Genomic DNA, 23,312 nt, shown 5'->3' on the forward strand with positions numbered 1-23,312 from the left:
ACTGGCTACAAATCAGGAAAAGTTGGATTCCTAGCATATTTATTTTAAAAGTAGTCCCCAAGTATTTCATGCTTTGGAGTTCTCACTGCACAGAAATCTGTGAGCAACATGCTACTCCTAGGTGGACTTCCTTATGTAGATGCCAGGAAACACCATTAGAACTTCTCCCTGATTTTCCCTTCTGGGTACAATAAGTAGTGTGATTGTTCCTTCCTCAGCACACCTGGCAGAGGTTCTACCTTCTGAGTTCGTAACTAGCCCAAGCAGCATATGGATTTGGGGACATTGATGTACATGGAACACAAAGAACTGCCTGGAGGCTCTGGGCCTCAGCACAATTCCTTTAATGCTCCCTTCTACTATGGCAACATGGGTCTTGGAAATCAAGCTACCATGCATTCCCATTATTAGTGGCAGGGAAAAAACATACCTGGTAGAGAGGGAGAGTTGCAGATACACAGGCTAAGTTATTGCAAGTCACTGCAGCTGTAACTTACAGGTGGGTTTGAGACTAACTCATTATGGACTCTAAAGTAGCATGCCATAGAAACCAGCTGCTCTTCAGCTCCCCAAACCTGTAAAGATATTGACCAAATGGTGGAAGTTAAGAGACGAGCAAGAGAAATGATCCAGGGACTGGAGCGTGATATATGAAGAAATGATTAAGAGAGAAATATGCATAGCTTGGTTACAAAATGATCAACAGAGAATGGGGGGCAGGAAGAAGAGGAACATGTACAAAAGAGTCTACAAATAATTTCAAGCAAGGAAAGTGATTACATAGCTCTAGCAGTAATGGACCTAATCCAAAGGCCACTGAAGTCAGTGGAAAGATCCCCATTGAATTCAATAGGCTTTAGAATCACCCTCTTAGGAAGACACTGGTGACAGTGAGATCTATTAGGACATGTAATATTCTCCCAATGAAAAAAAGATGGAAGCACTATGACTTGTGTGTTTTAAACAAAAAAAATAGACAAGGTACTTGTCCATGGACTGTAGGGATCTAAGTCTGCACTGAAATGGAGATTGACAGATTTAACATGCCCATTGTCTGTAAAATTATATATCTGATGTACATCTATAGAAATATGGTTGAAGACAGAAGCCCTTCTACAGACTTCTCTATGTAAAAAATTATGGGAGACATGTTATTTTAGGAGATACATTATATTATAGTGATGCTGTGATACCTAAAATAGCCTTCGGGACCAATCCCGCTTTCATTGAATGCAATGGAAGTTGTGTCAAGGATTTTGATGGGATATAGACTGGGATCTCACTGTAAGCTAGGTAAAAGAATGTAAGCCATCAAAAGCAATGTTTGTAGAACATGGTGCTGCTCTTAGCAATGGTTTTTTCCCATGCACCAAGCATTAGATCACGTACAGGGTTGTATTTACATTGTGATGTAATTTTACACAGAAGCTGGAAAAACAAGAAAGGTGATTCTCAGCATAAATCATACTGGACAGGCTTTCTGGCTGCAAAACAAACTCATATCTCAGAGCTAAAGCTATGTGTGTCAGACAAATGTCAAGTTAAGCAGCATGTGTATTTATTTTAATGTTTAGAAATTACCTCGTTACATATAAATGTCTTGCCAGCAAAGAAAGGAGCTGGTGTTATCAAATGGATTTTCCAGGACAGAACATTACAAGCTATTATATCCCTAAATATAAAACACAATCAATTACTTAAGGAGTTGAGGGTTTTTTAAAATATATTATGACTTATAAGCTCAGTACAACATTCACCCATCTTTAAAATAAGAATCTTGCATTGTTTTCTCAAAGGAACACCATCAAATTGAAATCTAGAGAGTTAAATGCATTTTTATGGGCCTGATCTAGATGCAACTCTACATCTAGATCAACTAAAAGTTTATTTTAAATTGATTTAGTTAAACGGGTGCTACTTTATGTATGTACATTCTTAAGAGTCTGTTTAAACCTGGTTTATAGCCAGTGTTAAACTGAAAAGTGTGCCCAGGCAGGTGTCTGTGCCTGTTCAATTAGGTCTGTTTTCAAACTGATTTAAGTTGTACTGGTGCAACCTCTGAGTTAAGACAAGGCCATGCACTTGTAACCCACTGGTCAATGCATGATACAGATCTCCCTCTATGCTGATCCTCATAGGGAATAAGCTCATGTCTGGGAACCAAGATACTGTGGGCCTCAGACCCTTTGGATGAACTTCCTTTGTCCAGAAGTAGTATGCGTGTGTAAACATGTCCCTGGGTGTGTAAACATGTCCCTATCTACCCAACCCACAGAAGATATGGGTCTGTTAGAGTGACAGCTACCAATCCCTGGCTCCTTATCTCTGTGAGTAAGGGCAATTTCCTGGACAAACCTTAGTGAAGTAAGTTAAACCATGTTGAATGAAATTTAAAGTATTTTGGGAGCTGGTTGTATTACAAATGCAAACGTTCACTTACTATTGTGGGATATATGGAACTACTTTTGGAGGAAGACAGGATTAATGCAATATTTGGGTTATTGTGAACTTCAAAACAAGACTATGTTGAACAACGTAGCAGACAACTGACCTTTTGGGACAATGTGTGAAGTGGAATTCTTAGGAAATTCTGGGTTTGGTGGGGGAGGGATTGTAAACCCCCACTTGAACAGCCTTTGAAGGGGGAGACCTTTTGTCTGCTGAATATCTGTTACATAAGGATAGTTGAAAGACTCAAACTGGATTCTCCAAGGACCAACAGACAAAGAAAGGACTTCTGAATAAGTAGCCTGAGTTTAAGCTGACTCAGGGCCTTCTTTCTGATACGGCAGATGAACAGGACCTCTGGTCCACAGAGGGTTCCAATCCTTAGGGAAGGTTTGGAAGGACTTTGGCCTTTGGAGGCCCTCATAAGACTGAGTTTTTCTTCTAAGCAAAAGGTGTGATTAACTTGAAATCACAGGAAAACCCTTGGGTGGGGTGTTGAAGAACTGCTCCTCCCAGAGCCCATGTTGGAGGGGGTTATCTCTGGTAAGCTTATTAGTATGCATGGAAGTTTTTACTGTTTTCAGTATGTTTCCTCTGTAGTGCTTTTACTTTAATAAAATAGGCTTGCACAGGAAATGATGTTTGGTACCTTATAACTGTAGCAACCACACTGTGTACCATCTCTGAGGAAAAAAGTGAAACAGGTCAGCTGAGGCAGACCCTCTTTAGCACAGTGAAGGCAGGGAACCGATCAGTCTGGAGATACTCCATTCAGGAGGGAGACACACAGGTCTCCACCCAAGAAAGGCAACAGCTGACACCTGAGAGCAGGTGTTCTTGCTTGGCTACAGAGAGGGACACTGTTGATAAGCTAAGCTGTGGAGGTCCCCAGGCCAAACCCTGGTGTGTCCTCGAAGATGCCCTGAAATTCTCTTCCCATTATTTGTGGCTTTACAACTACATTTTGAAAAGTTTTTCTCTACCCGTTGTTGCTGTGAGAGAATCAAACTAACATCTAGGAGAAATGGACTATTCAGGAGAAATGGTGAAAGTGATTATACACCACCTATTGCCAAATGCACAAAGTAAATTAACTGAAATAAAAGAGAAATATTTTCTCTAGCCTTTTCAGTGATTGCCAGCTTGGGTGTTACTTGTAACCAAAGTAGTTTTAAAATGCTCATACGCAAGAATGATTTCTTTAGGTTGCCCCTTTAAGGAAAGCTCTTTGCTACATTTTCCCTTCTCCATCTTTTTTGGATGGTCAGAAGTAGACATCAAGCGAACATGCGACTTCACTAACTGGTGTCAGAAGATTGCTCCTAAGGTGATGGCTATTTTTCCACTATTGCAGCTTTATGGGTGAAATCCTGGCCCTCATTGAAGTCTGTGGGTGATTTGCTATCAACTTCAATGGGGTCATTGTCTCACACAAGTCTTGATAGCATGGCAGCTACCAGCTCTTGAAGAAAAGAAGCAGAATTTCTTACCGTAGGTGCTGGAACTAGCGGTGTGAGGGGTGCTGCTGCACTCCCAGTCTTGAAGTGGTTTCCATTATATACAGGGTTTTCAGTTTGGTTCAATGGCTCTCCGTACCCCTATTATAAAAATTGTTCCAGCATTCCGAGCTCTCACACGACAGGTAGTCCCACTGCTCTCAGTAACTCACCTTAACTTCTTTACAATATACAAGACAAGCTGAGGAAGAGGATCTATTAAAAAAACAAAACAAAACAAAAAAACCCCACACATTAGGGATTAATTTCTTTTGCATATGATTTAGAGCATTCTCCTGCAAAGCAGTGCTTAATTTGTGCTGCAGCTTTCCAGGGCCGAGACTGGGCTTGGCAGTTCGTAACCCTGGTACCTCAGGGCTTGCTGCATCAGTTTTGAAAGTAAATTAAATTGCTTGAGCCCCAGCACCTCTTTCATTACAAATTGCTGCAAAGAGCCAAAGCTTTCAGGAGCTCAACATATACATATATGAGAAGTTACCTGGGGTGTCAACTGATCTCTTATTAACATTGCAATAACTTGTAAATGCTTTTGAGGCCCATGTGTGGATGAAGACAGAGGACAAACTCCTGCTTATGCTGAAATCAATAGTAGTTTTATTGCTGATTTCATTGGGAGGAAATTCAGGATCTAGGTCAGGCCCAGAGCCACCAAAATTTTGCTCAACTCCGCTAGTGTACATCAAGCCTTTCTACACAGATATTTCCTTGTGGTCCTGACTCCACACCCTCAGTCTCTGATGTCCCATCCCCATGCTGCCTCCCGAAGCAGACTTCCCATCTAGTCTACATTGCTGATGGAGTCCTTGATCAGCCACCTCCCAGTTGATTCACGGTTTATCATGGGTTAGCTGCTACTGCATCTGCTCCAAGGACCTTGAATGAATCCCCCCTGGCTGAGAACTGAGTTATTGGCATTTACAATACCACAATTTGTTGCCTTTTTTGTTTTAACAGGAAGCACTCAAAAAACGTTTCCACTTCAGGGCATTATGTCCCCTGGGTAAAATACTTCTTCCCTATCCAGTCAGCACCACACACTTCTCCCATTCCCAACAATAAAAATCTACTCCATACTTTCAAATGCATCAGTTCTTCCCTACCCCAATCCTCTGTCCCAGTACCTTCCAACCCACTGTATTCTTTCCCCTTCCCAGCACCTCATGGAAGCTCCTGTAGGTAACTCCCTTACCTGGTAGCTGTTCCTTGAGACCATCAGCAGTGTTGTCAGGTGGGTCATCCTGCAGTCTCTGGCTTGTGTTGGGCGAGCAGCTTTCTTACCTGGTTGCGTCTGGATCATCACTCAAGCGGGGGTGGGGGGTGGGGTGTGTGTGTGGGGGGGGAGATGAGAAGATTCTTGAGGTTACACTCCCAATTCAACTAATCTATTTTATACAAAAAAAGCAAGCACGGGAGAAAGAGAGAGAGAGAGAGAGAGAGAGAAAATATATTTCACCCCTTTCTCCTCCTCCTCCCCCATTTTCCTGCTGCAGAGGAATCCTATAGCTCTCGATTCCTTTCAAATCTCATCAGGTTGCATTGGTTATATATTCTAGGCTACCTTGGCAATGAAGAGAGATCCAGATCTAATTTTAAATGAGAGATCTTTCTTTTCAGAGCCCAAACAAGTAGTCCTTTAACATAGGACTCATGTGATGCCCCTCCAATTTGTCGGTGGAAAAAAATACTGAAGCTGGAAAATATTAATTGCTGTATGTGGTCAATGGTATTTTCTTTCTAGATGGTAGAAAACCTTGTCATCTAATTTCTCTCTCTCACACACACACTCCTACCCCCACCCACCTCCTTCTGAACATTATTGTTTCAAGAGACTTGCAGAGAGTCCTCTTTACCCTATAAAGTAGTATTATATTGTGCTACAAAAGGGAGTCCAATAATTGCTTTTACACCCTATCCTTTTGTGCTTGAAGGTTAGACTGGACAGTCCTACAACAGATCAAGAAAGCCGAAAAAGGCATGTGTAACATTGCTAAATTTTCCTACTTTCCATGTACGAAGAACAGAACAAAGCACCACTGAACGGAAATGTATAAAGAAGTTGACAGCATGGGGAAGCTTCATCTAGAAACAGGTTCATTCATAGAGGACTGATTGTCAATGTCAGGGCTTCTGAGTGCCTATAACTGCCATAGAGTTCAGTTAGGGCTGTGGGTGCTCAACTGCTCTTAAATATATATTTTTAAAAAAAAAATCAGACCCACAGTAACCTTTTGCACCCCCCCCCCCTTTTTTTAAAAGGTAGTCTTAGATCTTCATTCTGTAGTTAAGAAGCTCATCTATGCTAAGGGTCTGGAAGCAGTTGAGGACGTAGTCAAGAAATTGTGTTGGGAAGGGGTAGAGAGATGGTGTTTCCATGCATTTTAGTTAGTTTCTGAGTCTTACCAAATCAGTTCCACATAGATGATGCTGTAAAACCTCTACTCCATGATGGTTAAGTGACTTCACAGAAGTAATGTTCCTTAAGGTCAACAGTGGAGTTCACTGCTCTGTTCATCTTCCTAGCTGCTAAGAACGTTATGCAACTGTTACACAAAATAGTACGAAGAGCCTTAAGTACAGCTCTTGAAAGCTCTGGGTCATTTTGTGAGGGCCAAGGGGATCAGTACATTCTACATAGACACTTACACTACTGCTTTGATAGCTGAGCAGCTGCTCAAAAATGCAGAGACCACACACAACTGCAGTTGTAATATAAATACACCTTTTTTAATTAAAAAACAACCCCTCACAAATTACCAGGCTGAAAGGAGTTTTGTAGAGAAAAATGTAGGAATTGTACTGCAGTATGGAGGGCTAAGTAAGCATTAGAGAAACCAACAACAACAAAAAAAATCAGATGTAAACACACTTCTGTTTATTACTTATGTATATAGAATTAATGTTAACGTAAAGGTATATACTAAAATGTCAACATAGCAAGAAGGGAACATGACCAGTTATGTTTTAAACAAGGCTCAGTGTCTGAAGTAATTTTATTACAAAGTCTTCTCTAAAGAGGAGTGTTTAAATTGTGGCTTCCAAAATGTTGGAACATTCCTTGCCCTTCTCCTTCCCTCCCCCAGTAGTAGTGCTGACCAGGCCTGCGCAAAGCAACAGATACTCAGCACTGCTGCTTACAATACTTTTGTTATCATGAAAGGAGATACATCGGACATATTAAAAGAGAGAGATTTCAGAAAGAGCAGCGAAGGCTAGATTCTGTTCTCACTGAAGTCAGCATGTCAAATTGATCAGACATAAATCAGTACTATAACCTAGGATGAGTTTGGCCCCATGGGAATTTTGCAACTGACATCAGTGGGAGCAGGATTCAACCTTTGCCTCTAACTGAGGATCCAGGGCTAAAATATTAAAAGCTGGTTTTAGTTGTTTTCTGGAGCTGGTGAAAAAAGTGGAAATACACACACACACACACAAATCTTCGCATTCTCCCCACATTTGTTTTTTGTTCAAATGTCATTGAAAATTTGCTGAAATTTGAAAAGTTTCAGCCAACAATATAGCTGGTCAAAAAACTGGAAAGACATTCATGAAAATCCTCCCCTGCATCAAACTGTAAACAAATATTACAGGACTGTATCTACAAGGTGTGTGTTCTTCATTAAATTATTTTTTCTGGCCCTCAGCTGTTCCTTCTCACAGCCTCTCTCTCCTCTAAGAAGAGCATATTCCAAAAACATTCTCATTCAAATCCAAATATGCAAACCCATCGTGTGTGAGCGGATTTGAAGTTAACCAATAAGGTAAACTCATTTTGTCTATCTTTTTAGAGTACGCAGACAGTGTCTGTGCACTCTGTATAGGTAGCGAATAAGGAATTGGTAAGGGATGAGTGATCGTGTAAATACTTATTTACAGATTTATTTTTTAACAATCCAATAGTTGCAGGTGCGCAAAAAGGTTTGTGGGTTTTAGATGTCTGTATATTATACATGCAGCTTATTTATCAAATTAAAGCCCAGAGTGAAAATTCTTCTTCTTCTTCTTCATAAACAGCTATGTGAAGATATGGAATGAAAAGAAGCTAGATTTAACTATGGTGTGGCCCAGGTGGCACTACAAAAAAAAAAAAAAAATCATTGGTGCCATTTGTACCGAAGATGTACCTCAAATTGTTACTCTTCAGATTCTTAGAGCTGTATTAAAATTTACTCTCACTTTCGGCCTACCTCTTAAATAAAACTTGAGTCCTACGGTGTGCTGTGTTCTAATGAACATTTTATAAGCACTTCTGGATCAGTAAATATTTGCCTGTTCCACAGTACAGGTTAGTCTGGCTTTCAAAAAATGTAAGTAAACACTACAACATCATTGATTAGATAGGAAGTGGTTTATGTTATAAAACATACAAATGGAGACATTTATCCACAAATACTGGCCCCAATCCCAGGCCTTGCTCTGGCCACTTTTCACCATTTCACTTGAACAAAAGCAGCCCTAAAGCAAACAGATCCAGCCCCTGCAGTACCTCACCTGCATAGGGAGATCTTTGGGTGGCACAGAGTAGCCATAGTAACTCTTACAGCACTATTCCACTCCCTGTGTCAGAATAGCAGCGGCAGCTGGGAGAAAAGAGGGTCCATGCCCCACCACTATCCCTGGTTGTTGTAATGGCCCTTTGTGGCTGCTGCCAGCTGGCACAGGGTAGAGTAGTCTTTGAGCTCTGACTACTGCGTGGGGTGACCCCAGGATCCCCGTGTGTTCCCCACTCCTTAGCTGTGCTAAGTGCTCCAAGGACGCAGCTGAGGCTCTACGCCATGAAGTTTGCTCATTTGTAGAGATGTTCATTTCATTCTGTTCAAATGGAGTCAACACTCATGTGACCCCTTGATCTTAATGAAGGGGCCCCACTAATGTCAACGTGAGCCTGCCCAACTAAAGGTGTCACATGTAGACCCATAACAGAGAACAATGGGGAAAAATCAGAATCAAGTTTCTGCTTTCAGAGACTGGATACCAACATTGTTACAGACTGCAAGGAAAAAAAAATGTTTGTTGCCTCTTTTACTTAAAAAAGTAGAAAAATGTGGCCTAAAAGGGGTTTGTTCATTTTTTAAATTCTGCTGCTTTTGTGTTGTCTTTGAAATATCAGTAATATCAGGTCTTCGTTTCCCTGATTTTGTGAAAGTCTCAGGAGGATGGGAACATTCTCAACCCTTAATGGAAGTGTTGTGATGTTGCATCTTTTCTACAGTTTAATCAGGAGTTACTGACAAAAAATTTCACTTGCTTGATATCAAAGATATAATCCTGCCTGTTCTCCAGTCATCTATCGACACTTCCAGGGAAGATGAGAACTGGGTTTCTATTGTTACTAAAAAGTTCAGAGGAATCCTTTTGGGAAAAGCCCAAAGCAAAACCAAAAATACACACAAACCCCCTTTCCAGCCTTCTATAAAGAAGTTTAAAATGCACGAGGGCATGAGCTCAATTCCATACACTCCCTTTTAAAATATGCTTTAAATGTACATAAACACTATATTATAGAATCCGTCTTGGAAAAACTACAGCAACAACTGTTCACTTCTCAAGGTGGTGTTTTACTTCAGCGTACAGTTTCACTAATTCCCACTTGTTATCATACCAGTATTTTGCCAGCAGTACTCTGTGAAAGCTCTGATCCCTTTTCCTTTTGGCTTTTTCCAGTTAACAATATGTGATGCAAGTCCAGACTCCATTCAAGTAGGCAGTATTTTCCCTTTTCTTATCTGTATTAGTTCATTTTAAGAGTGCAGGAGTTTCTTGTAGTAAGTCCATATCAGTACTGAATTCATCTGACATCTTCAGGATGGATTTATGTTATGCCATTTAATGACAACCTTTTCAGGGTTTGTGATTGTATCTCTCCACTGATCTGCAGCTTCACTATTACTGCTATTAGAGCTTAGCCAGACCTGTGGTAAGAAAAAGAAAAGAAAAGAAAAGAAAAGAAACAAACACACCACAGCTGAGTTGTCATACAAATCACATTACTGGCAGCCTCAGCCAACCCCCTCAACATTGCTTCTGACGAGTTATTGTGCATGCATATAATGAAAGCTAGCATATATCAGCAGAGTATAATAAAAATCTGTCATAGTTAGTATGGTCTGGCCCTGGGAGCACAGGGTGTTAAAATACTGAGTTCAATTTCTGCCTCGGACAGTGACTAGGAGTTTGGTGGACTCATCATAGGCAACAACATACATATCTCCACTTTGCATCATACAGCCAGTTGAGCATCATTTGTCATCTCCGAGTTCCATGGGTGCTGCAAGTCAACACTCAGGGGGAGTCTCAGAACCCATTAGGACTGGGAATGGCTCTACAGAACTTGCACAATATATTTACATTCACAATTAAAAAACAGATACGGCCTAACTGTGCACTCCATTGAACTTAATGGATTTTTTGCCCAAATGACCAGGTGGATGAGGTAATCTCTTTTATGGGACCAACTTCTGGTGGTGAAAGACTAAGAGACAAGCTTTCAAGCTACACAGAGCTCTTCTTCAGGTCTTGGAAAGAAACTCAACGAGTCTCAACTAAAGGCAAGGTGGAAAAGATTGTTTAGCATAAGTGGTTAACACACAGTCTAAAAGACCATCCCAGGTGAAGTGGCCAAAACAACACGTGAAGGAATGTGCTCATACCATGTATAATCACGTGAGAAAAATCAGTTTCTCAGCAGTGTTCAAGTAATAGACAGCAGATACAAAATGAAGTGCAGAGCAAAGGAGGAAGTTTCTGTCTAATCATCTCTCTCCCACATCCCCCCCTTCCATTAACAAAAGTTATTGGGATAAACAGAACTCTATCAATATTTATGAAGGCTTTTCATTCTTTTCTCTGTGCTTCAGAGGACTATCTTTCTAATACAAATCCCAATGATTAAAATGTGATTTTTTGGTCAAAATACACTATGCATGCACAATGTTGGCTCTCAGGGTAGTCAGTGGGAATTTTGCCAGCCAGAGGACTGAAGGATTGGATCCCTTGTATACATAAGATCACTAAATAAACTCCTTTATGCATTAAAATGGTCATGCTTATGATCAAAGACATACCTACAAACAGCACAGTCTAAGCTTTAAGTTGTCTTCTAAGAATGTCATCCAATTAAATATCACAGTCTCTTAAACAATGAAATTCCTGGACGTGGCTATATTCTTCTTTTTCCAGCTCTGCAGCCAAGTGCTCGCAGTACATTTTTCCTATGGCCATGTTTTGAATCTGCCTGTTTCAGCCTAAACAAGCCTTTCCAAATCAGCTCTAAAGAGCAGAGGTAGTGCACTTCCCCCCCTCCCCTCAAAAACAAGATTTATTATTAAAAGCACAAATCAAGATGAAGTGACAAAGCTTGATAACTGCAGCATCATGCACATGTTATTATTTAACCCAAATTAAAATAGCTAGAAAGCACATGCCTATTTTTTTCCTTTTGTAATATAGTTTTACTAACAGGATCACAATGAGATCCAGTACACATGTGGAATGTTGCTCTGTCCAGCATGGGGAAGCTCACCTTATAGTCACTCATGCTAGAATATGACTTCCATAGCACTTACAGCTCTCCAGTAACTGTGCACGTTTAAAATGTCATTAGCCCAAGGTATACTGATACAATGGTAAGTTACATGTTTACTGTGATTAAGAGCATAGGACCTCAGTGGGATGTGAACATTATAAAGGTGGTGATGCTCTCAAAAAAACCCCAGACATTTTGGGGTTCTAAAATGTAGGTGCATGTGTTATTTTATGGTTCTCAGAGAGACAACTACCACTACCTAGCATTGAGAGCTCTGGAACAGATCAGACAGCACTGATAGTGGGTTATCAAGACTGACCTGTGGTCCACTAGAGAAAGAAAGGAGGACAGAAGAGACAGGAAGTTGGGAGGGGAGATTTTAAAAAGCCAAACTAAAAACTCTTAGTTACTAAAATAATTGTGGCCACACGGTACCTTCAGGAAGGTGCAATGGAAACCACCAACTTTACCATAAAGAAAATATTGCATTCCCCTCAAGCATTTTATTTAACAGAAAAACAAATATCATTACGAGGTTCAAGATAACAACAGAACTGTGATTAGGTCTTGTGTACTCAGAACTGTGCTAGTTTCAACGTCCATTGCAATAGATTCCTGAGCTTCCTGCTTCCCTTTCAGGGACTTGAAAGGGAAGCAAAAGGTAACATTTAATGTTTAATAGTAGGGGATGAGAGGGGAGGCAGTCATTTAAGCTCTTGACATTTCCTTCTCTGCATACTTGCGTAAGCACTGCAAGCTGATACACCCTCTTTTTCTAGAGGCTATTCAGAGCCGCAGTGCTCCTGTGAATGCCGGATTTGCTTTACTTTAGAAAGTCTAAGCTATTGTCTACTCTACCAACCTTACAGTGGCACAGCTACGGTGCTGTAAGGTCTCCCATGTAGATGCTCTATGCCAGTGGGAGAGAGCTCTCCCATGAGCATAATTAAACCACCCTTAACGAGCGACGGTAGCTATGTTGGTAGGAGAGCGTCTCCAGCCGACATAGCGCTAACCACACCAGCCCCTTTGTCAGTGAAACTTTTGTGGGTTAGGAGGGCCCCCACACCGACAAAAGAGGTAGTGTAGACAAAGCCTTAGTCGGTTAGGTATTCAGCAAGGAGGAGTTTATCTGTATGTATGTGAGTGAGAGAGAAAGAGGTATTTCACATGATGGGACTCTGGGGGAAGAAAAAATCGATGAGCCCAATCCTGTGAGATACAAAGTGTCTTCTGAGGGGCAATGAGCACCCTCAACTACAACTGCATGGGCACTGTAGGAGCACAGCACCACTCAGAAAATGTAGGACAGGGCCCAAAGCTGCTACTGGCTGTTTAATCTCTGAATGTCGACCATTTCGTTCAATACATAATTTAGCTAAGCAGTGATCCTGTCAAGTAAATTTTTAACCTCTAGATTTCATGCTAGTTACCAGGGGTGGGGAAGGGGGGGGCAGAGAATAAAAACCAACCTGTCCCAGGAAGTGTTTTCTTCTCACTGAGGTCCTGCTGTAGAGTTTGATGAGAAAATTAATTCCTTGTTCATTCGGGCTAACTGGAAAAGTCATCGTTTCTCCCCACTTCACTCGTCCATTGGTGGGTTTCAATAGACGAGTCTTTTTCTTATAAATCAACCCTTCTGTACTAAACATTGAAACCTTCACAATGAAATCTAGGATAAAGGAAAAATGTGAGACACACAAAGGGGTTAGTCCACTAAAACCTGACAAGATCCATGTGTGTAGTTTATAGTCTAATAATTACCTAAAAGCTGGGCCAAATGTGTTCATATTTACTTAACCACTGCAAGAACCATACAATAGCTTTCATTAAAATCACACATGCCTAATATATTCAACAACATTGAATTGATTAACACAGCATCCAAATGGCAAGGGCAGGCTAATGCTCTTGCATGTCCGAAATAATATTAGGACAAAAGAAAAACCCCAAACACACAAACACAGCATCAAACCAAACAACAAATTTAATCTAGTTTGACACCTATGGAAACGAATCTTGGCAATGGAAATCTACTGTGCTATGTAGTATTAGCTCGAGGTTTGTGTGGAATGCTATGAATTGCCAAGTCATTCAAGCAGTACTCTACCTGTTACAAATGCTTCTAAACAGGAGGTATGAGACAGCTGATGTACTTACTTAAAGAGAGCGGTGTGGATGAGCTTGGGAGGCTTTGGGCTTCAAGAATCTGTAACTGAATCCTGTTGTTTATTGCTTGAAAACAGGTTCCTATTTGAAGTTCTGCATTGCATACCTATAAAAAGAAGAATGTTGCTTTAATAGCTGGATTAAGTTGCATATAAACTCATAAGCAAATGCATGTGTTTTATGTGGATATTGAAATAGAATCCAGATTTATTCCACAAGCACCCAAAACGTTCTTTGGTGACCCTTTCCTCATGCATTTCTGTATACTGAGGTATAGACAGAAAAATATCACTTTATTCCATAAATACCCTGACACTTACCCAATGTGTTTATGGATGACCAGAGGCTTTGGGGTTTTACTATGTAGAATTTATTTCTTCCATGAACAAACAGTGTAAATGTAATAAGATCTCTGAGTTTAACGAACACTACACAAATGAAATGCTCAGGACAAACTTTAAGACTTGTTGGAGTATCTTAGGAAGCTCTATAAAAATAATGCCTGTGATTATACATTATTTGCAGTATCTCTCTCCCTATTTTGAATTATTAGGCTGGAACTTCATGAACACAATCTGGAAGCTGCCACAGAATTCCTCCTGAAATACAAACCTCAGGAGTTGGCTCTTTGTGGGGCTGCTTGTGTTTAAGAGTTCATCTGACTCCTACCACTAATTTTTTAATGCTCTCTGATGTCACTCACACACAGAGGATTATCGATTCATGTGAAGAATGAGGAGCATTTATGGTTATTCAATAATGATATCTACACAGGGCAAGTACCATTTACATTGGAACATTACAGATTTATTCAGATGCAGTTTGCTTCCAAATTCATTAATTCAAATTTGATTTATAGAAAACATTAGCATCTGGGCACATTTTCATGTCAAACATATTTAGGGGGGAAAATCCCACAATGAAAATTAAGATGATCCTGCTGTTATGACACAGAGTTCTGTAAGAACTGCCATACTGTGGGTTTCAGAGTAGCAGCCGTGTTAGTCTGTATCCGCAAAAAGAACAGGAGTACTTGTGGCACCTTAGAGACTAACAAATTTATTTGAGCATAAGCTTTCGTGGGCTACAGCCCACCTCATCAGATGCATAGAATGGAACATATAGTAAGAATACATATATTTTACACACACAGAACATGAAAAGGTTTGAATAGAGACTGGGAGTAGCTGGGTCATTACACATTGAATCTATTTCCCCATGTTAAGTATCCTCACACCTTCTTGTCAACTGTCTAACTGGGCCATCTTGACCATCACTACAAAAGTTTTTTTCTCCTGCTGATAATAGCTCATCTTAATTAGCCTCTTACTCCACTTTTTCATGTTGTGTATGTGTGTGTGTGTGTGTGTGTTCACATATATTCTTACTATACGTTCCATTCTATGCATCCAATGAAATGGGCTCTAGCCCACAAAAGCTTATAATAAATAAATGTGTTAGTCTCGAAGGTGCCACAAGTACTCCCATACTGTGGGTGTGACACTGCACTGGGCTTGGGAATAGCAAGTAAACAAACCCTTTATTGCATTTCTCAAAAGATAGCTTTACTGTAGTTTCTGATTTAGTTGGTCCTATAAATTAACCCAGGTTTTATTATTCTTTCCTGTAACACTTAACAACCACCTGCTGTTTATTGCAAAGTTAACTGCCTGAATTATTGTATTCAAGCTGCATGCTCTGGAGCAAACACATTTACATGGTAAAAATATCAATAAAGAGCAAGTAATGCTACTTAGTACTTTTAATCCATAAGAATTCAGGCCCTGTCTACTTTGTGTGAACAATAAAGATCCAAGGGATGAGAATTTGTCATTGGTCAAAAATTTCCCCAGTTGCCACAGTGTGTGTTGTTCTGTGTAACACCTGGTTGCAGCCCTTCACCTCAGAAGCAGCTGAGTTTCAGGAGCTTAGTTATAAAAAGTGTACAGTTGTAAAGTCTTTTGGAATGAAATACAAAGTGAAGGAAGATATTCATTATAACACTCATATTTCTAGAATTAGCCTTATACTTGTGATTTTACTTTTCTTCCCATTAATTTTCAGCTCTCTTTCTAGTGTATGTGATAACACTAGCTACCATGGTATATGGTGTGTAACTGGTGATCAGTCACTTACTGAAACTTTGGAAGCAGGCATTATATCCAGCCAATGATCTGATTCCTGTGAATTGAGCTCTCGTAGTGGCAGGGCACACTCTCCAATTGTTTTCTTCCGGGGAGTCTGAGTTTGGATTTTAAACACTAGTCTTACAGTCTGCAGAATTTGCAATTTGATAGTAAACACAAAGGTTTCCATGAATTCAATGTCCTAGAAGAAAGGACACATATGTAATAGAACAGTACAATCAAAACAATAAAGAGCCCTATACAGCATGAAACCCAGGAAAAAAAAAATTCTGAGTCCTACAAAAGGTGTAATTGGAGATATTCTTAGGCTGTGTCTTTATTACCTAAAGAGGTGTTCTTTTATAGCTAGATAACTAACATGGACTACCTATCTCGTGTAAAATCCTAATGGAGACAACGCTCTGGATTTTTAACTGCAGTGTAACTAGGCAAGGTCAACTGCACGTGAGAGACCAATCGTGTGATCACTGCAGTAAAAACTACATGCACCAAGTCTCACTGTAAAATTCTAGGAGAAAATTAAAACTCCTTGGTTATCTCATCATAAAAAACACACCTTTTTTGGCAGTGAAGACAGAGCCTTACAAAGTTCTCAGTGAGGACATTCTCTGCCTGGTGCCGATTGGCTGTTTGCGCTAATGCCTCCCACCCCATCTCTCTCATTCTTTTCACCTCAGCCTCACTCCACCTGCCCTCCACACTCCCCTCTCTGCCCCACCTGTCTTTACCATCTCTGATGACTTTCTGTATAGTTAATCCCCTCCTTACCAACCCCCCAAAAGGAATTCAACAACAAAAGCAAACAAAGACATTGTGGCACCAACATGGATGTTTACAAACCATTCCTCTGCTTGTATGTTACACCTCTGACTCCTTCCAGGTGTCTGACCTCTCTTTTACACTATGAATCCTTCAGGACAGGGACTACCTACTACTCTGCCTATCCAGTGCCCAGCACAGTGGGGTCCTATTCTCAGTTGGCCTCTAGATGGTACCACAACATATCATTATGCTCTCACAGAAGTCAGTAGGAGTTTGGGGATTGGCTTCCACAAAGTAGGCCCCTAACTTTAGGATTTCTAACCCCTTTGCACAAGCAAGGTGAGAGAAAGACAGGCCTAAATTCGTGTAGCTCTTAAAGAGAAAAGGAACCCTCCTGACAGGTTGAAGTGGACGCTCGGTCATTAATCAGCCAGTAGGACCCCCACACTTGAGAAATGCAGAGTAAAATTTAAGGCACCAAATGATACAGTCCCCAATTCATATTTGTACAAAGAAGCAGGGAGAAGGGAACTCAGAAAAAGGGTTAAATTGCACATTTCTCCAGAAGGGTTGGGATGATCTAGATGTATCGGGTAACATTTCAAACTATGCCACTTTCTCCCTTCATGCCCAATTTTAATAATCAAATGTCACCAAAGATAGTCATGGTGAGAGAGGCAAGCTTTTGAGCTTACACAGAGCTCTTCTTCAGGACTGGGGAAAGTTCTCAGAGTGTCACAGCTACATATAAGGTGGACCAGATTGTTTAACATAAGTAGTTAACACAGATTTCAAGGGACCATTCCAGGTGAAGTAGCCCATTTAAGGCACCAAATGATAGTCCCCAATTCAAGGCACCAAATGATAACACCTCCAATCATAAGGGAAAAAGGAAGGGGGTGGGAAAGAACCTGGCGTAGGGGGAGTTGCTAGTGGATTATAGGTTGTTGTAATAAGCCCTAAATCCAGTGTCTCTGTTCAGTTCATGATTTTTAGTGTCTAGCAGAGTTATGAATTTAAGTTCCATGGCTTGTCTTTTGAAAGTGGCATGCAGGTTTCCTTTGAGCTTGTCTCTCTCACCAACAGAAGTTGGTCCAATAAAATACTCCTGGGAGAATTCTGTGCCAAACAATTAAAAATTCTGCTCACAATATTTTAAAATTCTGCACATTTCATTTCTCAAACTAATGCAAAATAATCACGCCGGTTTCAATCATTTTGGTAATTTATTTAAACTACAATACAATGGATGGAGAATGGGAGGAAATCTCCAACCCCCCTTTGCCTACTAGTAATGTAGCTAGGTTTGACCCTTTACTTCTAAGCATTAGTCAACAAATATATGCAGCCACATGCTCAGTGTTACTTCACAGGCAACCGAAGAGCAAGTGAGGGCTAGGAAATGAAACTCAATTTATATTGGCTACTGACGATCTCCAGAAAGGTCAGCAGCAAACAGTTCATGGAGCACATTTTGATAGGAAATTTTTTCAGGACAAAAATTTAGACCAATTCTAATCACTAAAGCACCATAAGCATTTATAAGGCCACACTATCCTTTACAATAAGGCTCCTTTACACTACTCTGGCAATGTAAAGGAGCCTTAAAACTTTTACATCTGTTTTATACTCTGGGGGGAATTCACTAAGACAGGCTGCTACATTCTGCTCTGCCTGAGGGGATAGAGCCTGCCCCATGCCTACGTCCCCCACGCCTACCCCTCCCCTCAGAGTGTGCTGCAATAGCAAGCGAGAGGGACAGAATGTCTGTCTGTCTCTCTCACACACACACACACACCCCTGCCCGCCCCCGCTTCCCCCGCTTGTGGTTTACGTCTCTACTGGCTGCTCTGGGCGCCTGAACCGATGTGCCTGCACTGCCGGGGAAGGGTGCATGACTACTGTTGTGGCTGCCCTTTCCTTTCCTGTCAGGGGTCGTTTTTCTGCGTGGAAACAAAGAAATCTGCAGATAACATGAATTCTGCCTGTGTGCAGTGGCACAGAATTCTCCCAGGAGTAAATAAAAGCTATTACCTCACCCACCTTCTCTCTCTAATATCCTAGGACTGATACAACTATGACAACACTGCCTACAAAGATAATCATGTCTTGCCTCTTCACTTCCCCCCAATACTAGTTCATATTTTCCGAAGTGTACTGTTAATTGTCACACTTCGAGCCAAATTCTTGTTCTTTGTACAGAGGCAGAGTTAACAGGTTTGCAAGGGGACCTGTGCAGAGATAGGGGTGAACTGAAACCTCCACTTTGCTCCCCAAGCCAGAGCCAACATGAGGAGAACCACGAGAGCCGTGTACACACTCCAAGGTAGTGTCTTAGCTAGTGGATATATGTAACAACCGCACCCATTGGCCACGTGCCTACACTTCTCCTGACCTCTCTTCTGAACTGCTGCAGAGAAAGGCACTGCAGATCAGTGCTCTATGGTTTAGTCCCCTGTCACTCGAACTCCATCTCCACATTCGGAGCAGGAACAGGACCACAACAATTCTGCTGTTTTTCAGCATTTTCTACACCTGCAAAAAGCGGGTGGATGAAGAAGAGGAATGGCGAGAGAAACAAGATTTTCCCCTTTTTAACCTCTTAGAAGCCTATAATGATAATGTCCTGACACTAAACAATTCTTATGGAAAACATGGTGCAAAGAAAATGAATGAAGTAGAAACAGGATCAAAATAATTTACATTTGCTGGGAAAAAATATATATTGATGTTTTTCTGCCACCACTTACATTGGAACCTTCTTTGGCTGAAGATTTGAACTGCACTGGCTTAGGCAGCATCAGAATTCCTTTGACAGAAATATAAGGATTTTCTCCACAACTAGAAGGCCAGCTCAGATCTTTGCACTACAGCATTGAAAACAAAGTCACTTTAGACAGCAAAATCCCCTTGCTTTAGGCTAACATAGAAGCACACATTCTTGTTTACTGTATGGCATAAGGAAAAAGCTTCAGGATATATTTTTAAGGTAAATCAGAGCAAGTGTGATGTCCATGTTGCTTTAGAGTTTAATTTTTGAAGTATTTGACAATCAATTTCTGCAGCAAGGTAGAATAGCTATCCAGGAAACTTTAGTGAATTAATGATATGACATTACAATAGTAGTCAGTGAGGAAAATGCCCTTAAGGCAGCGTGTATTGTTCCATGCAAAGTTGCAGGGTCCGTGGCTATTCAAAATTCCACTACTGCAACATCATTCACAGTTCATGGAATTATATAAACACTTGCTGCACATGCAAATAGAAAAGCCACAAGAAGTTACATCCCAAAATATACCGGTGTTGTAGTTTTGCCACTGAAGTATTGGCAGAATTAAACATTGCTTCACTGCATCTTATTTCAAGAGCAAAGCAATCACACAGGGCCTGATTCTGCCACTCTTGCACACTACCTTACTCCACAAGCAGTCATACTATCCAGAAGGACAAACCATGGCTAAGGCTACGTTTTAGATACAGGTATTTTTAGTAAAAGTCATGGGACAGGTCATGGGCAGTAAACAAAAATTCATGGCCCATGATCTGTCCATGACTTGTTATATACCTCTGACTAAATCTTGGGGGGTGGGGGCAGGGATGCCGTGAGTGCTCGGGATGGGGGCAGCCCATAGCCCGGGACCCCCTGCTGTGGTGGGGTAGACAGGCTCTCTACCCGGCTCCTTGCAGCTCCTCAGAAGCGGCGACATGTCCCTCCCTCAGCTCCTAGCTCTGTACCCTGCCCCCACCCCAAGCGCTGGCTCTGCAGCTCCCATTGGCTGGGAACTGGAGTCACACCGGCCACTGCAGAAGTCACGGATGTCTGGGAAAGTCATGGAATCTGACTTCCATGACCTCTGTGACAAACTCACGGCCTTAACCATGGCAGAAAGAAGTCCATTAGTGATTAAAACAGTAAGAATCCAGGAGGAGATGACATCTTGAAAGAAGCAAGGAAAGGTGTATCACATTTAGGCCAAACTGAGGGTATATTTTGATACTTCAGTTCTGAGATACTTTTACAGAAGAAAAAGAGTCCAGTCTAGCTGGGAGAACTGATGCCACAGATTACTAAGTACAATAAAGTCTCCATTTGAGTCAGTTATACAAGCCCAGCAATATTCTCTTACATGCAAGATTGTGATCCAGATCTGTTCTGCAGAAGGAACATAACACAGTTTCACATTCATTCTTCCAAAGTCTCGTTCATCACCTGATAATGTAATGGTATCTGGGGAAAAAGCCAACAAGTCTTTTTAAAAGCCTTGCAGTATCTTCCAGCCCATTCTGAAAAGCTGGGATGCTGTTCAGTTTTGTGACCTGCACATTTTAAAACTCTCAAAATGAGTTTGAAATATCTCAGCTCAGATTTTAAGGCCAGGAGGGACCAATAGATCTTCAATTTGACTCCCTGTATATTACAGGGCATTAAATGTCACCCATTTGCCCTGTATTCAGCCTAATAATGTATATTTGATTAAAACATATCCTCCAGAAATGCAACTAGTATTGATTTGAAGCCATCAAGAGACAGAGGCTCCACCACTTATCTTGGTAGTCTGTTCCAGTGGTTAATCACCTTCACTGTTAATTCTGTGCCTTATTTCTAATTTGAATTGGTCTGGCTTCTGCTTTCAGCCATTTGTTCTTGTTATGCCTTTTTCTGCTCGACTAAAGAGACATTTACTAGCTGGTATTTTCTCCCCATGAATGTACTTTATACATAAAGGCTAAGATTTTGTCTCACATATTTTTAGTGAAAAAGTCATGGACAGGTCACGGGTAATAAAGACAAATTCATGGGAGCCCATGACCTGTTGGTGACTTTTACTGAAAATATCTGCAAAAAAATGGGGAGGGAGAAGGTTCCCGCACCCATCGCTACTGGGGCTCCCCACTGCCTGCGGTGGCCAGGGAGCTGCAGGGGGGGCACCCCAGCTGACAGCTCCAGCCCTACCACCCCAAGACTGCAGTCATGGAGGTCTCTGGAAGTAACGGATTCTGTGACTTCCGCAACCTCTGTGACAAAATTGCAGCCTTACTTATACACTGTAATTAAGTCACCTCTCAATCTTTTACATAAACTAAACAAATTGGGCTCTAAGTATCTTACTACAAAGGCATTTTCTCCAATCCTCAAATCATTTCTGTGGCTCTTTTCTGCACCCTCTCCAGGTTTTCACCATCCTTTTTAAAAATGTTTACACCAGAACTGTATAGAGTATTCCACTATCAGTTTCAACAATAATAGTGGTATTGGATTGCAAGTTTCTCCATTACAAGAGGAGGAGAAAGGACCAGAGCTATTACCATGATACTTCCCTTTCCCCCTGCCCTCAACAGAGTTGACTAATATCCTAATTAACCAGCGAGTTAACTCAGGGTGGGATTTTCCAGAGCACTAAAACTTGTGCTCCTATCGGTAGATCTATACTGTAGATCACAGGTTGCAACTACAGCTTGAGCTGACATACCCGAGTTAGCTTTAATCTAGCTAGCTCAGATCCTGGAGCAGTGAAGCTGTGGCAACACATGCTTCAGCAGGGGCTGTACAAGCACGCCTGGACCTCTGGGTAATTACTCACAGGGCTAGCCCATGCTGAAGCTTGTGCTGCCACAGCTTTGCCAATTTAGCTAGCTTTAATCACACACGGTGCAATTACAGCATCTCCATACCTTGGATCACTAAGGTGCTCTTAAAAATCCCATGTTCAATCTCTTTCAATAGGAAAGCTGCAGATGGAGGACTGAGTAAAGTAGGCATCTTACACTTCAAGTTACAAACTACCCACCAATTGTTTTGCTCCTCGATACCACTCCATAAAAATCACTGTCTGCAGTCATGCAGTAATATTTTAGATATCACTGTGTAAAGGAAACTATTCCATTGCTGATTACAAAACAATTATTACCCAGGCTCCTGTTACTGCCTTGCGAATCCTTCTTCGAGGAGGTACTACTGGGTACACTGGAGACTGAATCATATCTCTGCAAAGAAAATGCCTCTTTAGTGGTGAGTGTGACAAAGAGCCCAGCAAGTTCTGATCATAAAAGATGGGACACACTGATAATTGGGAGGATGTAAATTGAAGTTCTCTCATTCCTTACTAACTCCTTGAAGCTGGTAGTGCGGAATTCCTTGGAGGTGGGATTTAAACATAAAATGCATTCACAGTTGGCATTGATTTTTTTCCCCTACTGATGCATGAAGGTTTTTTCCCATTTGCATAAATGGGAATTAGTAAGATCTTTATTTCCTGCTGCACCAATGGAAAACTAACTCCTTACATCACCCCACTGTCCAGTTTTATACTTTGCAAGGGAAGTGCAAGACAGGGAACCCCAGCTGCTTATACTTAGAATCATAGAATATCAGGGTTGGAAGGGACCTCAGGAGGTGATCTAGTCCAACCCCCTGCTCAAAGCAGGACCAATCCCCAACTAAATCATCCCAGCCTGACCTTAAAAACCTCTAATGAAGGAGAATCCACCACCTCCCTAGGTAACGCATTCCAGTGCTTCACCACCCTCCTAGCAAAAAAGTTTTTCGTAATATCCAACCTAAATCTCCCCCACTGCAACTTGAGACCATTGCTTCTTGTTCTGTCATCTGCCACCACTGAGAACAGCCTAGATTTATCTCTTTGGAACCCCCTTTAAGGTAGTTGAAAGCCGCTATCAAATCCCCCCTCATTCTTCTCTTCTGCAGAAGAAATAATCCCAGTTCCCTCAGCCTCTCCTCAAATC

At 41.2% G+C, this 23,312-nt stretch overlaps 1 protein-coding gene across 1 annotated transcript in view; it reads right to left on the reverse strand.

Moving 5' to 3' along the window:
- Positions 1 to 6,838: 6,838 nt before the first annotated feature.
- TC2N (tandem C2 domains, nuclear) overlaps positions 6,839 to 23,312 on the reverse strand; it is a 47,262-nt gene continuing 30,788 nt past the window's right edge. Inside the window, exons 6-12 of the mRNA XM_074956125.1 lie at positions 22,478 to 22,553; positions 20,696 to 20,796; positions 19,319 to 19,435; positions 15,796 to 15,987; positions 13,651 to 13,765; positions 12,963 to 13,162; positions 6,839 to 9,877 (exon numbers count right to left, since the gene is read on the reverse strand). Coding sequence (XP_074812226.1) covers positions 9,767 to 9,877; positions 12,963 to 13,162; positions 13,651 to 13,765; positions 15,796 to 15,987; positions 19,319 to 19,435; positions 20,696 to 20,796; positions 22,478 to 22,553 — 912 coding nt within the window. The 3' untranslated portion in view covers positions 6,839 to 9,766. The remainder of the gene's footprint in view (positions 9,878 to 12,962; positions 13,163 to 13,650; positions 13,766 to 15,795; positions 15,988 to 19,318; positions 19,436 to 20,695; positions 20,797 to 22,477; positions 22,554 to 23,312) is intronic.

Source organism: Natator depressus, chromosome 6, assembly GCF_965152275.1.
Source record: "Natator depressus isolate rNatDep1 chromosome 6, rNatDep2.hap1, whole genome shotgun sequence".
Taxonomy (NCBI): domain Eukaryota; kingdom Metazoa; phylum Chordata; order Testudines; family Cheloniidae; genus Natator; species Natator depressus.